Source organism: Limanda limanda, chromosome 23 (assembly GCF_963576545.1).
Source record: "Limanda limanda chromosome 23, fLimLim1.1, whole genome shotgun sequence".
Classification (NCBI taxonomy): Eukaryota; Metazoa; Chordata; class Actinopteri; order Pleuronectiformes; family Pleuronectidae; genus Limanda; species Limanda limanda.
Genome location: NC_083658.1, coordinates 965,339 through 987,066, shown reverse-complemented (window position 1 = coordinate 987,066; position 21,728 = coordinate 965,339). Strand labels below are relative to the sequence as shown.

General features: G+C 46.9%; 2 protein-coding genes across 2 annotated transcripts in view; both read left to right on the top strand.

The window, feature by feature from the left end:
- spega (striated muscle enriched protein kinase a) overlaps positions 1-9,179 on the top strand; it is a 34,440-nt gene extending 25,261 nt beyond the window's left edge. The window contains exons 26-42 of the mRNA XM_061067163.1: positions 137-194; positions 280-357; positions 459-631; positions 731-757; positions 847-999; positions 1,084-1,126; positions 1,212-1,277; positions 1,392-4,008; positions 4,085-4,252; positions 4,341-4,463; positions 4,952-5,119; positions 5,214-5,796; positions 7,566-7,805; positions 7,874-8,097; positions 8,178-8,253; positions 8,400-8,549; positions 8,942-9,179. Coding sequence (XP_060923146.1) covers positions 137-194; positions 280-357; positions 459-631; positions 731-757; positions 847-999; positions 1,084-1,126; positions 1,212-1,277; positions 1,392-4,008; positions 4,085-4,252; positions 4,341-4,463; positions 4,952-5,119; positions 5,214-5,796; positions 7,566-7,805; positions 7,874-8,097; positions 8,178-8,253; positions 8,400-8,549; positions 8,942-9,179 — 5,185 coding nt within the window. The remainder of the gene's footprint in view (positions 1-136; positions 195-279; positions 358-458; positions 632-730; positions 758-846; positions 1,000-1,083; positions 1,127-1,211; positions 1,278-1,391; positions 4,009-4,084; positions 4,253-4,340; positions 4,464-4,951; positions 5,120-5,213; positions 5,797-7,565; positions 7,806-7,873; positions 8,098-8,177; positions 8,254-8,399; positions 8,550-8,941) is intronic.
- Positions 9,180-11,182: 2,003 nt separating this feature from the next.
- On the top strand, positions 11,183-19,794 carry LOC132996803 (carboxy-terminal domain RNA polymerase II polypeptide A small phosphatase 1-like). Its single transcript, XM_061067165.1, has 8 exons — positions 11,183-11,446; positions 12,373-12,558; positions 16,148-16,296; positions 16,492-16,593; positions 16,801-16,857; positions 17,357-17,449; positions 17,539-17,724; positions 17,804-19,794. The coding sequence occupies exons 2-8, from the start codon at positions 12,489-12,491 to the stop codon at positions 17,930-17,932; spliced, it is 786 nt and encodes a 261-aa protein (XP_060923148.1). The 5' UTR covers positions 11,183-11,446; positions 12,373-12,488; the 3' UTR covers positions 17,933-19,794.
- Positions 19,795-21,728: the final 1,934 nt, after the last annotated feature.

Genomic DNA, 21,728 nt, shown 5'->3' with positions numbered 1-21,728 from the left:
CTCTGACTCATCAGACACGAGGAGAATTAGCTGCAGGACAGAATGTGTGGGAGTCTCTTGCTCATTTATAATTCATCTCTCATGCACCTTGCACTCGATTCCACGCTCTGTCTTTTTCCTCAACTCCCGTGTGAAGATGTCACGAGGAGTTCCTGGAGAGAATGGCCAAGAAAACCGTGGTCCAGGAGCAGGAGGTTTGTGTGTCTCCTGCCGACCGCACTGCGCTAACATTGTGTAACGTGACGAGTTCTAAACTCCCTCCCTGGTGATCCTCCACAGATCCGCTGCAGCGTTCAGCAGGTGCTGGAAGGTCTCCGCTACCTTCACCAGAAGAACATTGCCCACCTCGATATGAAGGTGCTTCTCCGTCCCAACGCCGCTGCTTCATCAGAAGTGTTTCACCGAGTTTGATACCAGATATTAATCTTGTGTTTCTGGGTTCACACGCTCGCCTGCAGCCCGAGAACATTCTGATGGCGAGTCCAGGGAGGGACCAGATCCGCATCTGTGACTTTGGAAATGCCGTAAAGCTGGAGGCGTCGGAGGAGCACTACTGCAAGTTCGGCACGCCGGAGTACGTGGCGCCGGAGATTGTTAACCAAACTCCTGTTTCCACGGCAACAGACATATGGTGAGCCACCTGTTTAAGAGTGACTCAACACTTCATGGATGAAATCTTTATTTACACGTCTGCAGCTGAATAATCTGAATCTGTCCCATTCTCCCACAGGCCTGTCGGAGTCATCACTTACCTCTGGTACGTTCAACAGACTCGTGACTGGAGTATTGATTTATCTTTATATGTATTTCTCCACAGTTTCATATTCTTCTGTGTTTTCCTTCCAGCCTGACTGGTGTGTCTCCGTTCGCGGGAGAGAACGACCGAGCCACGGCCTTGAACATCCGGAACTACAACGTGGCGTTCGAGGAGAGCATGTTCTCTGACCTCTGTAAGGAAGCAAAGGGGTTTGTCATCAAGCTGCTGGTGCTGGACCGACTGTAAGTGTCTTCATGTCTCTGTGTTTGTCTCCATGTAACAGTGTCTATGATCCGTCCTCATGAGCATGTTTGTCTCTGTCCCAGGAGGCCGAGCGCCACCGAGTGCCTGCGTCATCCCTGGTTCAAGGTGACTCTCTCCTCCAGTGTCTCAGTGTGGGTTTGGGTTTCTATCTCCACTCAGGTTAACGGTCTGTGCTTCCTTCTTCCTGCAGTCGCCAACGAACAAGAGCATCAACACAGCCATGCTGAAGCAGGTTCTGTCCAGGAGGCGATGGCAGGTAAGACGCCGGGGACTTGAAGGTCTGAGACACATAAAGACTCGAGCAGACACGATCAGTTAAGTCCAGTTCCCTAGTCCGTGCCTCATGCAGTCCACTGTTGCTTTGTTCCAGCGTTCCCTCATCAGCTACAAAGCCAAGATGATCATGCGTTCCATCCCGGAGCTTCTGAATGAATCCTCCAACCACGTCTCCATCGCTGTGGCACGACATTTGAAAGAAGGCTGCCAACCGCTGTCCTCTTCCTCGGACTCCGATGCAGACGTAGACGAGCTTCCCTTCATTCCTATGCCACTGTCCATGGTCTTCTCCGGGTCCAGGGTCTCCCTCAACGAGATCCCAGGGGAGGAGGATGTCTCTGCGTGGCCCAGTGTCGCCACCGATGGAACCAGGAGAGAGAACAGTTCAGATATAACCAGCCCTCGAGGAGCGGCTGGTCAAAGTCTGACAGATGAAGAGCAAACTCCAAATGGGGAGAAAACGGAAAAGACAAAACGAGTTCCACTGAAAAAAGGAACAAGTGTCGAGTGCGAGGAATCCGACACGAGAGCCAGGAGAGCGACCATGAGGAGAGGAAGCTCTGCTGACTCAGCGCTGCTACTCCACATTGACCCAGAGGAGGAAAAAGCCAACGAGGAAGTAGAGGCGAGTACCAAGAGTCTGAAAAAGTCTGTTTCCATGGAGCTACCCAACCGCAGCCCGAGCCCCGGGGCGGCCCACCTGAGCCAGGAGGACTACGCCCTGAAGCTGGAGCTGATGAGGCAGCGGCTGCTCCGAGGAGGAAGCGTGGACAAGAAGATGAGCGGCCTGCGAGGACCCTTGTTCGAGACGCTGGGTCTGGACGAGCAGAGGCAAACGGCGTCTTTAGATCGGAATCTGAGGAGATCCAGAGCGGCGCCGCCCACTTTCACTAGAGCAGCGTCTTCTGAGATCCCCGGGGAGGACACGCCCAAAACCAAAGTGTTCCGCAAGAGCTCCTCCTTCACTCAGGGGGATTCTGAGCCGATGCCCCTGCACCGCCGGTTCGGAGCCCCCTTAGAGATCCCGTCGGGGGGCAGCGGGAGCATCGAAGGGAGGAAGCTCCTGGAGGCCACCTCCATGTCCGCTCTCACAGAACAAACTTCTCTGGAGTCTGTGTCCAACTCGCCCACTGAGAAGACCTCGTTTCTTCTCCCCACGCCAGGACTGGACCAGCAGAGACAGAACAATGTGTCAGAACATCAGGAGACGGAGAAAAGGACCAAACCCCAGTTAGAACCAGCAGGTCGAGTAGAACCTGGGTCCAGGTCGCCCTCTGTGATCACTCCCATCATCGTGATAGAGGAGGATGACGAGCAGGAGGAGAGGAAGGAAAACATCGAGTTACATGTTGATGAGGACGAAGAAGAAAACAGTGAAACATCACCTGTGGTTCAAGATGTTTCAGGACAGATTCAAACATCTGTGATATCCAAAGAACCTGCAGCTGCTTTAAAGCCCAATGGTACGGACACGCCCACATTACCTGAACATCCAGCCGTGTTTGCCAAGGTCGCAAGTGGCGACCTTCCTGCCGCGGCCGGCCGGCCTCTGCTCCGAACCGACATCAAGGACATCGACTCTGAAGAAGTCTTCGAGGCTCGCTTCAAGAAACGAGAGTCGTCTCTGACCCGCGGACTCAGAAAGTTAAGAAACAAATCCGAGGAGAGATCTCCGGGCCAGAGCCGCAAGGCAGTGGAGGGGGGGGAGGAGGTGTACCGGCCCGGTGCAAGGGGGGCGCCTCTCGAGGTGGTCTCCAAGGGACTGCAGGAGAAGTCCGAGTCTGATCAGGATCTAAGAGACGCAGACAAGGAATCAGGACTCGGTCGCATCGGGAGGTTTTCATTGAGGACGAAGAGATCCGGATCCGGTGAGAAGAAGGGGGGGGAGAAACCCAAAGGGGAGAAGAGCCAGGATGTGAAGGAGCCTGCTGCTGGGAAGAGGGTTTCATGGGCCATGGGTCGCAGCAAGTCCCTGGACACCAAGGAGCTGAGCAGCGCAGAGAGAGAACACAGGAGAGCGGAGGAGTCCACGGTTTCCTCCATCAGGCGCAAGTTTGAGTCCAAAGTGGCAGGAATCTCGGCCAAGATCCGGACGCAGTCGGACGAGAGGAAGGAGAGCGAGGCTGGAGGAAGTCAGAAGGACCTGGCGCCGAAGACCGACTTGAAGAACGTCCCCGATTCCCCCGTCCTGGCCATGAGGCAGAAGTTTGAGAACAAAGTGGCAGAAATATCCACGAAGATCCGCAGTCAGTCTGAGGAGAGGAGAGGAGAAGCGGAGGGGAAGAGGACGCCGCTGTTCACCCGCCACCGCCACTCCCAGTCCGAGGGCCGCGGGCCGCAGGAGACGGGAATCCCCGAGAACCAGCTCGCCAAACAGGCTGGAACCGGAGCTTCCAAGGAGTCCGTCGAATCCACGTCCAGCGTCCAGTCGGAGAAGGAGAAGGCCTCGGAGGGGGACAGGCGGTCTCGCTGGGACCGGTGGGGACTGACCAGAGGCAAGAAAGACAAAACTCCTTCTCAGTCCGACCTGCCGTCCTCCGTCCCCCTGGAGGACGGCCCGTCCCACAGCCAGACCTTCATCCGCTCTGCGTCCGACTTCGCTCCCGTGTTCCACATCAAGCTGAAAGACCACTTCCTGTCGGAGGGCGAGCCGGTGACGCTCAGCTGCCTTCCTGCTGGGAGCCCTCCCCCCGACATCACCTGGATGAAAGGTAACACACAAAGTGTTGTTGTGGTTTTTGTGTAGAAGTGGATGCACAGTTTCTAATCATGTTGTCTTGACTCCAGATAGGAAATCCCTGGAGGTGGATGACCGGATGAACCTGATCTCTCACCCTGACGGCAGACAGCTGCTCACCATCACCAAATCCAGCCGGAGGGACACGGGGATTTATGAATGTGTAGCTACCAACCCGATAGCCACCATCACCACCTCCTGCACCCTCTCCATCGCTAGTACGTCTTTTATCTACCTCCTGGTTATGACCTGTTCTCCGTCTGTTTCTCTACGTCAGTGTCCACTCACTCCATTTGCTTTCTTCAGGTGTCCCAAAGCGACCCGGGACCCCCGAGGTCCCTCAGACGTACAACAACACGGCCCTGGTGCTGTGGAAACCAGCCGACAGCAAGTCTCCCTGCAGCTACACGCTGGAGAGGAGGACCGAGGGTGAGAAACCTTCTTCTGTTCTAAATGAGTCCAGAAGCTTCAGGGAGTCCTCGTCTTTCCACAGGAGGAGAAATTTAATTAAACGGTGCTGCTGCCGTCGTGCAAAATGAATCATCTTCATCATCATCATCTTCTTCATCTCATGAAGAGTGAAACCACACAGACGTATTAACTCACAGTCACAACCTGTCACGTTTTCATGCAGATGTTTGGAAGACAGAAGATCTACGACATTTTATCTTATTATTTCAAGCTGTTGATTGTTTTGTCTCAGTTATTAGTTTGACAACAGCACCACCCTGTGTTTTCATGTGTGAACTACAAGAGGCCGGTTAGTTATCTCCTGATATGAATAAGATCTGTCCCTCTCCTCCCTCTCCTCCCTCTCCTCCCTCTCCTCCCGCTCCTCCCTCTCCTCCCTCTCCTCCCTCTCCTCCCTCTCCTCCCTCTCCTCCCTCTCCTCCCTCTCCTCCCTCTCCGTCCAGCAGCAGATTCAAAGTGGACGACCGTGGCGACCCGAGTTGTCGACTGCTACTACAATGTCACCAACCTGCCACCAGGGGGCCCCTTCCGGTTCCGTGTGTGCTGCGTGAACAAGGCGGGTCAGGGGCCCCACAGCAGCCCCTCGGCTCCGGTCCGCCTGCTGGACCCGGCAGGTACTTCATCTAATCACTCACTGGGATTCTCATCCAAAACTCTTTGTAATGAAGTTGTTAAATCTGTGTTATTATTATTTGTTTGTTTCCTCAGATGAGAGTTCCTCACCCACGGTTGCTGTGGTGAAAACCCTCCCCACCCCCCCCGAGCCCGTGGTCACCTCCTCAGTGAAACCAGTCCACACTGCTCCCAGGGTCACGGTCTCCACCTCCCCCCGGGCAGATCCAGCCCCCCCAGCCGTGGTGGCGCCCGCCCCTCCTCCTCAGAAGAACACCTCCAGTCTTCCCTCCTCACCCACAGTCAAACCCCCCCCACCCTTTGTCCTCCCCAAACCCCAGAGTCCAGTCAACGTGGTGACCCCGATGACCCAGGCCCCGCCCATATCGCCGCCACCTCCTCTTGTAGCCCCGCCTTCCACCCCCACTAAACCAGCGGTGACCTCCGTGCCCTCGTACGTTCCCACCGCCGCCGTCACCGCCCGCGTGGCGCCCTCTCCGGTCACCTTCTCCCCCCAGGTGCTCCAGGCGTCCAGCCTGAGCCCCATCGGTGAGGGGGCCGGGACCCCGCCCAGAGGGACGCCGAGCAGAGGGACGCCGTCGGGACGGGCCACGCCCTCCACCGCCCTGCGACAGGGCGTCCCACAGAAACCTTACACCTTCCTGGAGGAGAAATCCAGGTGAGAGAGAGAAACTGATCCACGGCTTCTCCTCAGGGGGTCGGTTTGGCAGTGGTGGGAAGTAACGAAGTACAAATACTTTGTTACTGTACTTAAGTAGATTTTTCACATATCTGTACTTTACTTGAGTACTTCTTTTCCTGACGACTTTTTACTTTTACTTGTTACATTTGAACAAAAATATGTGTACTTTCTACTTCTTACATTTTCAAACTCGTTTCAGGCTCGTTACTTGAGCAGCGGAGGTTGGCTCTCTCTCTCTCTCTCTCTCTCTCTCTCTCTCTCTCTCTCTCTCTCTCTCATCTAGGGTTCAAAATTTGTAATATTATACATTATATACATTATATTCATATTGTTGTTATAATTTTTTAGACAGTTGAGATACATCTTGAGGAGAAACATTTTGGGTTGTTTTGTGTCTGTATAGGTCTACTATAAAAAGCACTACTTTTGATACTTAAGTGCATTTCAACACCAGATACTTTATATACTTAAGTACTTTTAATATGAAGACTTTTACTCAAGTCATTTTCTGACGGGTGACTTCTACTTTTACCGAAGTCACTTTCAGGTAAGATATCTGTACTTTTACTCAAGTATGGCTTTCAAGTACTTTATACACCACTGCTGTTTGGTTTCAGATGAACATTTAGAGTCACTAGAGCTTTTCAGTGGAAGCTGCAGTAAAGAGACTTAATGATTCAAACAGAAACACTTCATTAATCTGCTGCGTTTCACAGCCGCTCAGTGAAAACTCACTTCAATGTTCCCAACTGGCTGAAACTGGTTTCCTGGGAGAACTCACTGGATCTTTATGAGATTTCAAATGGTTCAATTTAACTTAGAATGAGTTCATTTAGTGTCTTAAACATACTGGATAATGTGGGTAGTGGGGACCACATAAATAACAAAGGTCTATTTTTTTGGGACATTTTAATGTTAAATTGTTGCTTATCTATGAAATATTGTGAAAAGGGGAAAAGAAAACCTAAGCATGACTCTCCTCCCACCGTTATTCAGAGCAGGTAATGTGAAAAACTGTTTTTGTCTAGTTACCCACAAGATTACCAAAAGCGTAATGACTCTTTTCAGCTGATAATTATAATTTTTTCAAAACTGCTCCTGCTGAGAAAATAATTCATCTCTCTCTAAAATCAGATATCCTCTATATCACTGCACTCATTCACAGGTAGGACAGGGAGTGAGAAATGTAAGAAAATTGTGTGATTGCTGTTCAGATGCAAATTCAAAAGAACTTAAATAATAATAAAGGAGTTGAGAAGGTAGTTCACGTATTAGATATATATTTAAATGATAGCCGTGTACACGATATCCACGGACAGGTATTCCCAATTGCACTAGAGCGCATTTACAGTGGAGTAGAAGCAGCTTCATAAAATATTAGCAAAATGCTAAAATCAGCCTATGACAAAACAAAATGTTTATATTTATGTCTGTATATGAAAAGGTAAATACAGTTAGTATAAATTACCCACAACATTTCCAGTTTATTCACGTTTATTCCCGTTAATTCCCGTATATTCCCGTATATTCCCGTTAATTCCTGTATATTCCCGTATATTCCCGTATATTCCCGTTAATTCCCGTATATTCCCGTATATTCCCGTATATTCCCGTTAATTCCCATGGAAAGTTTCCAACTTTGAATATTCCCGGAATTTTGCAACCCTACTTCAGAGTAAATAGATTCACTCTCTAACAGCCTCATGTGATCACGCCCTGGTTCAGATGTTTGTTCTTTCTGTCAGAGGTCGCTTCGGCGTGATCCGGGAGTGTCGAGAGAACGCCACGGGTAAGATCTACATGGCGAAGATCATTCCCTACAGTCAGGACAACAAGCAGGAGATCCTGAAGGAGTACGAGATCCTGAAGTCGCTCCACAATGAGAAGGTGATGTCTCTGCACGAAGCCTACGTGACGCCGCGCTACCTGGTGCTGGTGACGGAGTACTGCACCGGCAAGGAGCTGCTGCACAGCCTGATCGACAGGTAGGCGGAGTCACGGAGGGGTCACACACTCAGTCAAGTCCCTTAACGTGGATCGTTGCCCTCCTCAGGTTCCGTTACTCCGAGGACGACGTGGTGAGCTACCTGGTCCAGATCCTCCAGGGCGTCGAGTACCTGCACAACCGCCGCGTCCTGCACCTGGACCTCAAGCCCGACAACATCCTGGTGACCAGCCTCAACGCCATCAAGATCGTGGACTTTGGGAGCGCGCAGACCTTCAACCCGCTCAGCCTCAGACAGCGGGACTCCGGCGTGGGGACGCTGGACTACATGGGTGAGGACCAGAGAGCAGAACCTCTTCGCTGTTTCACAAACCTTCTCTCCTCTTCTGACCTTTCTTTGCTCTGACCCAAGCTCCTGAGATGGTGAAAGGAGAAGTGGTCGGTCCTCCTGCAGACATGTGGACTGTGGGCGTCGTCACCTTCATCATGTGAGTGGAGCAGCGTCTTCATTTCACGTTTCACCACCACTGGACCAGGAGTTAGAATTCAGTGCAAATCTCCTTAGTGTGTTTACTTTAAGAGAATCAGAAGATGACGAATATTAATTTCATATGTTTTCTGTGTTGACCACCAGGCTCAGCGGCCGACTTCCCTTCGAAGATAAAAACCCTCAACAACTGGAATCCAAAATCCTGATAGCGAAGTTTGACCCGACGAAACTTTATCCCAACGTGTCTCAAAGTGCCTCAGCCTTCCTGAAGAAGATGCTGAGCAGTTACCCGTGGTGAGGATCTCTGCACCCGCGTTGGTTTGCAGTCTGGGAACAGAAAGATGTGTATTTATTAGGGCTGGGCAAGTTAACTCGATTAATTATTTTATCTCCCATTAACTCAGGTTTGATTATTTATTGTTTTATTGTGAAAGTCAGGCTTTTATTTTGTGAAAGTCTGTTGCTGACTGCTGCGGAACAGGAAAAAAGAAAATAATTGGCGGATAAACAATCGAGTTAACTCATCACTTGAGTTAACTCGATTAAAACGAGTTAACTTGCCCAGCCCTAGTATTTATGTGTATTTTCTTATTAGTAGTTGTGTTAAAGCGTGTGTGTGTGTGTGTGTGTGTGTGTGTGTGTGTGTGTGTGTGTGTGTGTGTGTGTGTGTGTGTGTGTGTTCTCAGGGCCCGCTCCACCACACGGGACTGCTTCACGCACGCCTGGCTGCAGGACTCGTACCTGATGAAGCTGAGGAGACAGACTCTCACCTTCACCTCCAGCCGGCTCAAGGAGTTCCTGGTGGAGCAGCAGCGCCGCCGCTCGGAGGACGCCACCAAGCACAAAGTCCTGCTGCGCACCTACCAGAGCTCCGCCCAGTCGCCGGCGCCCGGCGCTGCACCGCACGTCCCCAGCCCCAAGTGAGGCCACGCCCAGAACCCCAACGACCTTCATCTGGACTCCTCGCTGCATGACCCGCGGAGGTCAACAGGAGGACGCCTGGATGAGATGATGTCCAGTGGGAGGACGGGCGCCTGGTACTCACGGGGCGGAGCCGCAGACCGCCGTGGCGTCCGAACGCTCGCCGTCCTGAGAGGACACAGGATGTCCTGCTGGTTCTTCTCCTGGTGAATCTCTGAATCGCACATGGACGTTTGGTTTTGGACAAACACTGGTCTCCACTCTGCCCCCCCCCCCCGCCGGGGACACGTGCGTCATCATCGCTCACCAACAACTCGTGTGAATGGATCAAGATTCAAGCTGCTAATTTATTTTCACATCAACTTTCATATTTAAAAAAAACTCAAAACCAAAAATATTCTTTCTCTTCCTTGAACCTGTTTACTTTTTCCATGTTAAGTTATTTGCATGTGTGTGTGAGTGTGTGAGTGAGCGAGAGCATCTTGGATTCACTTCCTGTGTGTGTGTGGTTGGTGTGTGAAGCCGAGTTCGGACTTTGTGGTGCAGCTTCCTGTTCTGTGGTTAGAACTGAATACGTAGACGTAGATGAGCTTTTACTTTGAAAGGTTCCCTGTGGTCTCCCAGTGCGACCCGGCGTCGGCCCGGTGGTTTGATCCCCATCACCCAGTCAGTGCCTGAATCGGATTAACATCCAAACTCTTCATCTCGTGTCTCCATCCGATTCACAGCGGAATTCAACACAACACTTACAGATTCTTACACACACACGCACACATTTATACACACAACACTCGGTCCCTGTGATAATAGAACGTTTTGTGTACTTGCTCGATCACAGTGTTCTTTTTTGTATGAATTCGGACGGTTGAAGATTTGTAAATGTACCAATTTGCCGTGTTTCTATGTGGACGATTTGACATGTTTTTATGAGATAGTCTGTAATAAAACATTGATACAGTTGGAAATAAGGTAAACGTCTCATTTTCTGCTTTTTTGCTTCTTGTCTCGATGAGTACAACAGAATACGAGAGTATCTCAGGAAGTACGTCATAATAATACCAGAATAAAGTTGTTATTATTAGAAAAAAGACGATGAAATGATGATATTACAACAGAAAAGTACTAATTCTGTGGGAAACATCACAATAAAATGATTCTGATTTCAGCTGCAATGAAAAAAATATTCTGAAAATTACTAATAAAAGTATGTTACATTATTACGGAAGAGGATTAGGGCCACTGTGGAAAAAACAAGTGAGTTCTGAGTTTAAACTCAGAATTCTGACTTTTCTCAGAATTCTGACTTTAATCTCAGAATTCTGACTTTTTTCTCAGAATTCTGACTTTAATCTCAGAATTCTGAGATTTAAGTCAGAACTCAGAATTCACTTGTTTTTTCCACAGTGGCCCTTACCCTGTTCCGTACATTATCTTCAAAACTTAAAGTAAGTACAAATATTTGTTTTTAGCCCTTAAATGACTGTTTTAAAAAGGTGGTATATTAAAAAAGTATTTTTGTTGTTCATATTAAATCAGTATGTTTGGACAGATCTATGTATAAATCACATTTTACACATGGAGACGATCCATATCTTCTTTATATACTAAGTTGATATTACATTACATTTAATTTAGCTGATGCTTTCATCAAAAGCGACTTACATTAATATAATATTAATTTGTTGAAGTAACAGGTCAATAAAGCTGAGGAGTAAATAATGTGTACAAATTGTACTTTAAAGACAGAAAGTACATGAAGTATATTAAGTATATGTGCAGGACTGAAGTTTCTTTCTGAAAGCAAAGAATCACAGGGAGAAATGTTTAAAAGTTTTTATTCATCCTTTATTTCCAGCAGGAAAGACCAATAGAGATAAACCTGTTTGATAATAATTCACAAACATGAGTAATAAGTGTGTGAACTGGGAGCTGGAGCTGGAGACCAGAGGAAACCTCCTCCAGAGAAACCTCCTCCACCTCCTCCACACACAGGGGCTGAACTTGTGGGACGCTCCCTGTCAACAGCCGGTTTCAAGGGGACCCGCAGCAGCGCGTCAGGCTGCGGCTGTTCCACCAACTCCCGCTGTCACCCTCCCGTCAGCTTTCAACTACTTTCACCAACTTTCTAACTAGTTTCAGTAACTTTGTGCTCAGCTCAGCGAGTCTCCGGAGGGAAGCAGCGGAGGAGTCAGCCCGGAGAGGAACCGTTAACTTCAGCTGCTGCTTCAGGGAGAACCAGGAGAACCAGAGAGAACCGTGAACTGCAGTTTGTACGTCAGGCTGCTCGAACGTAGCTAACTTCAGCTAACTGCTGACTACAACTAACTTAGACAACTTTAGCTAACGTCTTACTTTAGCTAACGTAGCCAACTTCAGCTAACTGAGCTAACTTCTTGCTTATCCAACTTTAGCTAACTCCGGCTAACTTAGCCAACTTTAGCTAACAGTCAACTTGGCCAACTTCAGCTAACTTAGCTAACTCAGCTATCAGCCAACTTCAGCTAACTTAGCTAACTCAGCTAACAGCCAACTTCAGCTAACTCAGCCAACTTCAGCTAACTTTAGCTAACTTAGCCAACTGTAGCTAACAGCCAATTTCAGCTAACTTCAGCTAACTCAGCTAACAGCCAACTTCAGCTAACTTCAGCTAACTTAGCTAACTCAGCTAACAGCCAACTTCAGCTAACTCAGCTAACTTAGCTAACTCAGCTAACAGCCAACTTCAGCTAACAGCTAACTTCAGCTAACTTCAGCTAACTTAGCTAACAGCCAACTTCAGCTAACTCAGCCAACTTCAGCTAACTTAGCTAACTCAGCTAACAACCAACTTCAGCTAACTCAGCTAACTCAGCCAACTTCAGCAAACTTAGCTAACTCAGCTAACTCAGCTAACTCAGCCAACTTCAGCAAACTTAGCTAACTCAGCTAACAGCCAACTTCAGCTAACAGCTAACTTCAGCTAACTCAGCCAACTTCAGCTAACTTAGCTAACTCAGCTAACTTTCTCTAGCTTGTGCCTGCAGCTCCCTGTGAGCCGCTGCCCCCCCCCCGGTAAGGGACCGTGGGTAAAGGGCCGCTCCTCCACCGGACGTGCAGCGGGGAGCCTTGAAACCTCCCCGTGTGGAAGCGAGACTCCGCAGCTCCATATTGAATCAGGGTCTCCTCCGGTCCCCCCCCCCTCTCCCGTGTGCTGCAGCGGCCGAAGCTGGGTCACCTCCCCCGGGCAGCGATGGACGAGCTGTAGCCGACCTCCCCCCCCCGTGCTCCACAGCTCCGTGCCCGCCTGAAGAGAGACGTCCGCCCGCTGAAGAGATGGATCCGAGCTCCGTCATCACACAAGTGAACCGGGAGGAGGAGGCGAGCCGAGCCGGAGCCGAGCGAGGTCAGAGCCGCTCTTACATCCACTGCTAACCATCTGGTTCATATTCATCTGGTTCTTATTCATCTGGTTCATCTAGTTCATATTCATCTGGTTCATATTCATCTAGTTCTTATTCATCTAGTTCATATTCATCTTATTGTTGTAAAGGCCCACAACTCTGTCTGGACCAGACACCAACTTTACAAACTTTACACCACTCTCAGTTTAACTTTATAAACTTTACATCAGTCAGTTTCCCTTTTTAACTTTATGAACTTAAATCACTGTCAGTTTCCCTTTATAACTTTATAAACTTTACATCACAGTCAGTTTCTCTGTTTAACTTTATAAACTTAAATCACTGTCAGTTTCCCTTTTTAACTTTATAAACTTTACACCACTGTCAGTTTAACTTTATAAACTTTACATTACTGTCAGTTTCTCTATTTAACTTTATAAACTTTACACCACTGTCAGTTTAACTTTATAAACTTTAAATTACTGTAAGTTTCTCTATTTAACTTTATAAACTTTACACCACTGTTAGTTTAACTTTATAAACTTTAAATTACTGTCAGTTTCTCTATTTAACTTTATAAACTTTACACCACTGTTAGTTTAACTTTATAAACTTTAAATTACTGTCAGTTTCTCTATTTAACTTTATAAACTTTACACCACTGTCAGTTTCTTTGTTTAACTTTATAAACTTTACATCACTGTCAGTTTCTCTATTTAACTTTATAAACTTTACACCACTGTTAGTTTAACTTTATAAACTTTAAATTACTGTCAGTTTCTCTATTTAACTTTATAAACTTTACACCACTGTCAGTTTCTTTGTTTAACTTTATAAACTTTACATTACTGTCAGTTTCTCTATTTAACTTTATAAACTTTACACCACTGTCAGTTTCTTTATTTAACTTTATAAACTTTACACGACTGTTAGTTTCCCTTTTTAACTTTATAAACTTTACATCACTGTCAGTTTCTATGTTTAACTTTAAAAACTTTACATCAAAGTCAGTTTCTTCGTTTAACTTTATAAACTTTACATCACTGTCAGTTTCTCTATTTAACTTTATAAACTTTACACCACTGTCAGTTTCCCTTTTTAACTTTATAAACTTAAATCACCGTCAGTTTCCCTTTTTAACTTTATAAACTTTACACCACTGTCAGTTTAACTTTATAAACTTTACATTACTGTCAGTTTCTCTATTTAACTTTATAAACTTTACACCACTGTCAGTTTCTTTGTTTAACTTTATAAACTTTACATCACAGTCAGTTTCCCTTTTTAACTTCATAAACTTTACGTCACAGTCAGTTTAACTTCATAAACTCTACATCACTGTCAGTTTCTCTGTTTAACTTTATAAACTTTACATCACACTCATTTTAACTTTATAAACTTTACATCACACTCATTTTAACTTTATACACTTAACATCACTGTCAGTTTAATTTTATACACTTAACATCACTGTCAGTTTCCCTTTTTAACTTTATAAACTTTACATCACTGTCAGTTTAACTTTATAAACTTTATAAACACACCAGAGCTTGATGCAGACACTTGAAGTCTCTATATAAAACCAGCACCAGGACCCAGAAACCTTAACACCTGAAAACCTGATTGAATCTGCTCTGACTCAGTTTCTTTATCTCAAGGCTTGATTCTCTCTTCTCAGTGGTCGTCCTGTGAGCTTCAGATTCCCCGTGTATCTCTGACTCTATCAGTTCAGTGAGGATCCCGTCACATGAGCCGCTCACATACCTTCACTGTGAACGGGGGGGCAGGTTACTGAGTAATCAGGAGACCTTGTCAGTCCTCGTCCCTGAGAAACGCTGACCACAGTCCAACGCTTGTTCTGGTGTCGCTTCCTGTCTCGTTTTTAAATTAAGAGATTATTCCAGCAGAGATTTGGTCGTTCCTGTTTTACGTTAAAGAATAAGAGTGTTAGCGGCTGATCGCTCACTGGGACGTGGACAGGAGATTTCTTGTAGAAGTGTAGAAGTCTGATCTATTACGTAAGCGTGTCCTCACACATGTTTATTCACAGTGACACACGGGACGCTGCCTCACACAGGGACAATATTGACTCTGTCCTGCTGGACGAGGTCCTGACAGGAGAACCCAGGTCCGTCCGCTACATAAAGAACTAGGCTCCTCCTCCTGGTTCCACCGTTATGACGGGTTTTGTTTTGGTGGAAATGTGATTTCATGTCATTTAAATGCAGAATTAAAGGCTTCAAAACGTGAACTTGAACCACTTTAGACGAATCCTCAGTCTTGAGTTTAACTATTTCCTTATTGCTTCTTCTCATTAATCAGCTTCTCGTTAAGTTTGAGAGGAACTCGGCTTTGCTCCAACTTCACAACAGATCTAAAGAGTCACATTAGTTTTTTGTTTTATTGACTCAACAAAGTCTTTGAGTTGTTTTAGAAGATTTAAAATGATTAAAAGTTCAGTGTAAAACCAGTGAAGAGCAGCTTCTGTCCCAGTGAGGTCGAGACTTGTTCCTAATAAACCTGACATTTGGATTTAAGCTCCAGACTGAGAGTGTTTCTGTTGTGGGTCAGTCTCTTTATGTTTGGAATCACAGCAGAGACTGAAGGTCAAAGGTCAGGGAGGCAGAAAGCATCAGGAGGAAGTCGTCCACATTAAGACTGTCTTTATAAATCAGTGCACGCTCTGTGTTTGTTCCCAGTGACGATGTGATGAAAGTCATGGATGTTGACGTGAACAAAGAAAAGGAGCCAGGAGTGAAGGCTGGTGATTATAAGGACACAGGAGAGGGAACAAGGGAGTGAGGAGCTAAATGAGAAACGTCATGAGGGAGGAAGTGACATCACAATAAGATGTTTTATCTGGGATTAAACGATCCAAAGAAAGAAAGACGTAGCTTGAAAACCTGTCGAAGAAGCTACCTGGACGCTGACATCACGCGTTACGCTACAACATGATGGCGAGCAGCTTCCTCCGCTGATACCCGTCTGTTTCCTCTTCCTGTGTTTGGCCCGGTGGCGGCGGAGGCCAGCGGAGGGTCAGACGGGGTTTGAATCCACAAACCAGAGTAGGAGGGACCGGCAGCGGGCGAATGAAAAGAGGCGCGAGAGACGGACAACAGGGGGTTTGTGTGTTGGTAAAACTGTCACGTCCGGTCTGACGGAGAGAGGGAGGACGGAGAATAAAGGGACGGGAACAAAGTGTGTTGATCAGAGGTTTATACGACTCGGGGAAACCCACGGGAACAGAAATAATATCTGAGACTAAAGAAATTTTATTTGTAATTTATCTTTAAGTGAATAGAAATGTGTTCAACTACAGAAGCCGAGAGTTGATGTTTTCTTCCCCTCACAACTTAGGTTCTTAACCCCTAAACCTGCTCTTTAAAAACAGAAACACATACATTTTATTAAAGATATACCCAGTACAGATTATTAAACTAATGACCTCCTCCTCCTCCTCCTCCTCCTCCTCCTCCTCCTCCTCCTCCTCCTCCTCCTCCTCCTCCTCCTCCTCCTCCTCCTCCTCCTCCTCCTCCTCCTCTTCCTCTTCCTCTTCCTCTTCCTCCTCCTCTTCCTCCTCCTCCTCTGCAGGCTCTTCTCCGTCTCTCTCCACCAAGAAGCCGAGGAGCAGAGGCCTGATCTCCAGCCTGTTCTGCTGCCTCTGCCGGGACCAGCCCGAACCCCCCCCGGTCAACAACAACGCCCCCCTGCTGGTGGAGGAGAACGGCACCGTCTCCAAGGTGAGCTGACCTCTGACCTTTGTTTTATCTCGAGTACACAACACTAGAAAGAAACTAAATCTGATGATGCTTCAACATCTTGTCACTTCATAGATAAACGTACATGTCACATGAGTCTGGACAGACGTGGGCGTGAAACCTGTTTGTTTCTCCTGTTGCTCAGAGAGTTAAGAATTAGTTTTGCTTTATCTTTAGATCCAGGTGAAGCCGCTGCTTCCTCCACTGAAGTCAAAAGACTCTGGAAAGATCTGTGTGGTCATAGATCTGGACGAGACGTTGGTCCACAGCTCCTTCAAGGTACGAACACGAGATCGTTTGGGTTTAATCGTAAGAAACACTCCTCAGTGTTAGTGGCTCTGAGTTTTCTGTCGTAGCTGGAAGATGCCAAGTCTAAACTAGCTGGTGGAAACACACACACACACACACACACACACACACACAGCGGACTCTTATCTGCTCTGTGATAAACCCACAGTTGTTAAATCTTCTCTTTCTGTCCTTCAGCCGGTGAACAACGCAGATTTCATCATTCCCGTGGATATAGAAGGAACCGTGCACCAGGTAACTTCAGGTCATCACACTCCCCACGATCGCCCTGTAACCTGTGCTCCGGTCGCGTGACAGCGCCTCCTTGTGGCTGCATAGTCTAAATGGAGCGTGTGAGGTTCTGTGGGCGTTTCAGGGGCTTGGAGACGAGGCCTCTGGGAGCTGGAGGTCGCACCGCGGGTCTGGGCCTGATTCAAGTAATCCAGGATAGGTTTGTTCAGACAAGCACAGCCTCTTCTGGACGACTTGGGTCAGGAACGCTGCCCTCAGACGCCGACTCCGAAGAAAGAAGCAAACACGGAGGAGGTTCGACAAAAGAAAAGAGACGGAGTTCACCTTTGGAGCCAGATGTTTGTGTCTCAGTCTTTGTGTTTAGTTCATCATTCTCCATACGACTCAGTACACTTCTTCTACGTGATCTTACTGAACGAGTCCTGCGGGTCCAGATGTGTAGAAACCTGTTTTAGACGCAGGCTGTGTGGGATGCTGGTCTGAAGCCTGATGTGTGTTCCAGGTCTACGTCCTGAAGCGACCACACGTCGACGAGTTCCTCAAAAGGATGGGAGAGCTGTTTGAGTGCATCCTGTTTACCGCCAGTTTAGCCAAGGTAACTGTTTACTGTTAAACTTACAACGAAACCTGTGAATGTCATTCTGAGTCGTTACGTTTGAGCTGAATTCATATTTCCTGCCTCAGTACGCAGACCCGGTTTCCGACCTCCTGGACAAGCGTGGCGTCTTCCGCCATCGCCTCTTCCGAGAGTCCTGCGTTTTCCACAGAGGAAACTACGTGAAGGACCTGAGCCGCCTGGGTCGCGACCTGAACAAGGTCATCATCGTGGACAACTCCCCCGCCTCCTACGTCTTCCACCCCGACAACGCCGTGAGTATCCTGCCGCTACGGATAATTCAAATAAAGTAGAAGATTTAAAGAGAGGCTGAATTTTGTGGTTTCCGTCCAGGTGCCTGTGGTCTCGTGGTTCGACGACATGTCCGACAGCGAGCTGCTGGACCTCATCCCGTTCTTCGAGAGGCTGAGCAAAGTGGACAACGTCTACACGGTCCTCCAGCACCAAGGCCCAGCGAGCTAACAGCGTTAGCGTTGACCTCCTCCTCTCCGGGCAGGGCCGCACATCACGTCAACCAGCTCCTGCACCTGGGAGCGTTTCCCTGAATGCATCCATCTCCAGGAGTCATCACTGCCACCTACTGGCCAAACAGAAAACTGCCTAACTTCACTTTCCCTCCTCGACACAAACCAGCTCTCGTGTGAACGGACGAAACTGATGAAGGAATAAATGTTGGAGGACGTTTCTCCACTGAACCTGAACGTGAAGCTCCAAGCAGGAGGCGGGAGGAGAGGGATTTTGGGAAAGTTCTACGATCGGACGACTCATGAGTTCTGTGTTTGTTCTTAGAAAACACTTGAGTCATGTTATGTCCGTCACTCGGCCTCATCTTCTGCAGCTGTCGTCACGTGACGCTCGAGCTTTTACAGCAAAGTCAGGAAACGATGATCCTCCCTTCACTGCAGTTTAGATTTATGAATCCCAGTTTGAGTATTTAATAATAATAATTAATAAGATTTTTCTATAAAAAAAATATCTTTAAACAACAGGAAGAAAAGTAAACTTTGAAGCACAGGATCAAATCTATGTATTAATAGGACGACTGCAGATTTTTATTTTTCTCAAACTCCGACTTGTGTACGAACCTCAAACCACCTGAATGTGACGTGAAGCAGCCGGACGCCGGACGGCCGAAGCACCAACGTATCCCTCCGCCTGCGAGACGAGAGGACCAGCATCTGAAACCAGCCGACGTTGCGTCATCTTTTAAAAAAGTTCTGTAATCTGTTTTTAAAGCCACGAACAAAACTTGAATATTTCAAGGCGTTGACAGAAAGTTTTCTTTTTTATGAAGCGGTACACGTTCGCTTGAAACTGTTTCAGGACGCTGAAGAATGCTGGTTTCCTCCTGCAGCTCCGCCCCCTGTGGTTCAATGGAGTGACGACACGGAGCCTGGCTGCTTAATTCTTTTAAAGCTCTACGACTTCCTGATTGGTCGATTCGTGGGACCACCTGGTCAACAGGAGGCGTTGAAATGCGTCGCCTGTAAACCACGTGTGGACTCTGACAAATGAAAGCGGTGGATTTAAAGAAAGACGCTGACGTAAACGAGACGAAACCAGAGACTAAATAAAGATGGACGACATTAAAGTGAAGCCAAAGCGTCTCCATCGCCCCCTGGTGGCCGGCTGTAGTAGAGGTCATAAACCTCTGTTTCTAACGAGTCAAAGAAGGGTTAGTTCTTATCACACTGTTTGTTTAAGTGTTTGAATTAGTTAGTTAATGACTCCGAATGATGTCACCACCACAAGATGGCGTCGCTCCAACCCCGGATATTTAGGCTTCACTTATGGTCAGTGGAAGGAAGTAGAGACGTGTCGTCCATCTTTATTTACATTCTGAAGGACAATTAGATCCACCACATTAAGAGCTGTTTCATTACTTTCTATGTTTAACAAATTCCTTTCTGAATAATTAGTCATTTTAATGATTACGGTGCAGCAGTAATATTTACAGTTCCATGACAGACGTGTTTGAGTTCACAGGTTCGTGTGTGAAGCAGCCGAGCGTCTGACTGTGATTGGCCCAGACAGGGTCACATGTGTGTTACCTGTTCCCACATGTCTTCATCTTGAATTCACAGGACAGAGTTTATAGGAACGTTTGTGTCTCTGCAGGACTCGTTCTTCTCACGTTCACTAGAGTTGTATATTTAGTTTTGCACAGTAATAAAACCACTGTCGTTAATATATGAGATATTCCTGTTGTCATGACTCAGTAGATGTAACCTAGTTCTTCACCTGTGTCGTTCTATCAAACCAAATTATACATGAACCGTGTAATGATGTTATTTCCTTTTTCCATAAATCTGAAGTCAAACATGGTCAAAGTGCTCTTTCATGTTTATTCCTGTTTTCAAGGAGGTACTAACGTAGATTTATTTACAAGTACTTTTAACTCCTCTGCATATATCAGCAAAAAATAATATTGATTGATATTGTAAAACTATTTCATATCTGGTCCATTCATCCAATCAGAGCGGCCAGGTACCACTAGGCCCCGCCTCCTGCTGCAGAGACCACCACTGAACAAGCTTCACTCTGCAGGTACTTGTACTTTAATGCTTGAAGTATATTTGTACTCTTTACAGATCTGTGTGAACTCTCCTGAGGATCCTGCATCTTTGAAAAGGTGGAAATGTCTTTTATTTCTCTCGTATCGTCTGTGCACTCGCATCAAGCATCTGCTGCAGTTTGTATTAAATCAATCCACTAGAGGGAGCCAAACTACCAGTAGTGTCTCAGGCAGTTTTTCTTGACAGATGTTAACAACAACCAGCTGCATTCTTAATGGAGCCAGAGCTCACTTATTAGCAGTGAAGGAGGAGAGGAGGAGGAGGAGAGCAGGAGAGGAGGAGAGGAGGAGGAGTCGCTACCTGTGTCTCATGGTCTTGCAGGAGGTCCCGTTGCTGAGAGCTGAGAGTCTTCTCTGGTCCTTCAACTGTCTCTGCTCCGGTTTAAACATGGAAGAAGCTTTTCACTGTGGATTTAAAGTTACTACAAGTTTCAGTTATAATCAGTTAAAGTCAGTTAAAGTCCAAAAGAACCAGGGGGAGCCGAGGGGAGGAGCCGGGAGGGATGACAGCAGACAGCGTCAAATGAGCCGATACGGTGACGACACACAACATCATCAAAGTATCTTCAACTTTAGATTTAAAGTCAATAAAAGTTTGAAGTGAACATAAACTTTAAATTGTCTACTTTTAAACAGATATTTTACTGTCAATTGCAATGACTTTCAATGTCCACTGGGCGGCAGCATAACCCCTCTGTATTTTATTAAAAATGCCGAGACGGTAAATATCAGGAAGGTGGTTGTAATGACTTCTAATGTCCACGTGGCGGCAGCATAATGCTTCTGTATGTATCAACCTGCTGTCATCACTAATGAATCAGATTCAGAATGAACTGAACCAACAAACCACATCGAGGCCAACGTGTGCTACTTATTTATTTAGGGCCCGAGCACTGACAGGCGAGGCCCTATTGAAATTGTAAGGATTATTATTATTCATTATTATTATTATTATTATTATTATTATTATACAGGCAAATGAATTCGTTTTGAGGGCTTTAACATGCTCAAATTCTTACCAAAATTTGCATAATGTTAGAAAATGGTGAAAATGTAAGTATTCTGGAAGAATTTTCAATGGGCGTCGCAAAATGGCTCAAATCCCTCTGAGGTTAGTTTTAAGTTCTCTTGTGAAAATGCACTATAGATGTAGAACGTCTGTTAAAAGTAATCCATTGTTCTTCTGTAGTGTGGAGGAAATGCTACAGGTCTTCAAACCAGAAGGTTCTTGGTTCAAATCTTGGCAGGCAATGTGTGTCTGGCCGGAACTGTGTTCTCCAGAATAGATGCTATTCAACTACCTTGAATTTTCAATGTCCAAACCCAACGCAAATAGTCAAAGGTTCAAAGAAAGCAGAACAATTGTCCAGTTGCACGGCTCAAGTGGTTAGAAGCCTGACTCATAGACCCTTGGACCCGGGTTCAAGTCTCTCAGGTCGAGGATGCACATCTGAGAATGTGGGTTCAATATTTATGTGCTGCAGTAAATTTATCAAGATTAAAATACCAACTGTTAAGTTTAGGCACCAGGAGAGGTGCTCAGTGGCGTGAGGGCTTTGTGTGTCGGCTATGGAGCCGGCCGTCCAGTCCAGGAGAAGCTGGTTCAAACCCAGCCCGAGTATCTGGTGCACGATATGGGGTTAGAGGAGGTAGTGGGTCAGAGTGGGAGGATGTGGTTTACAG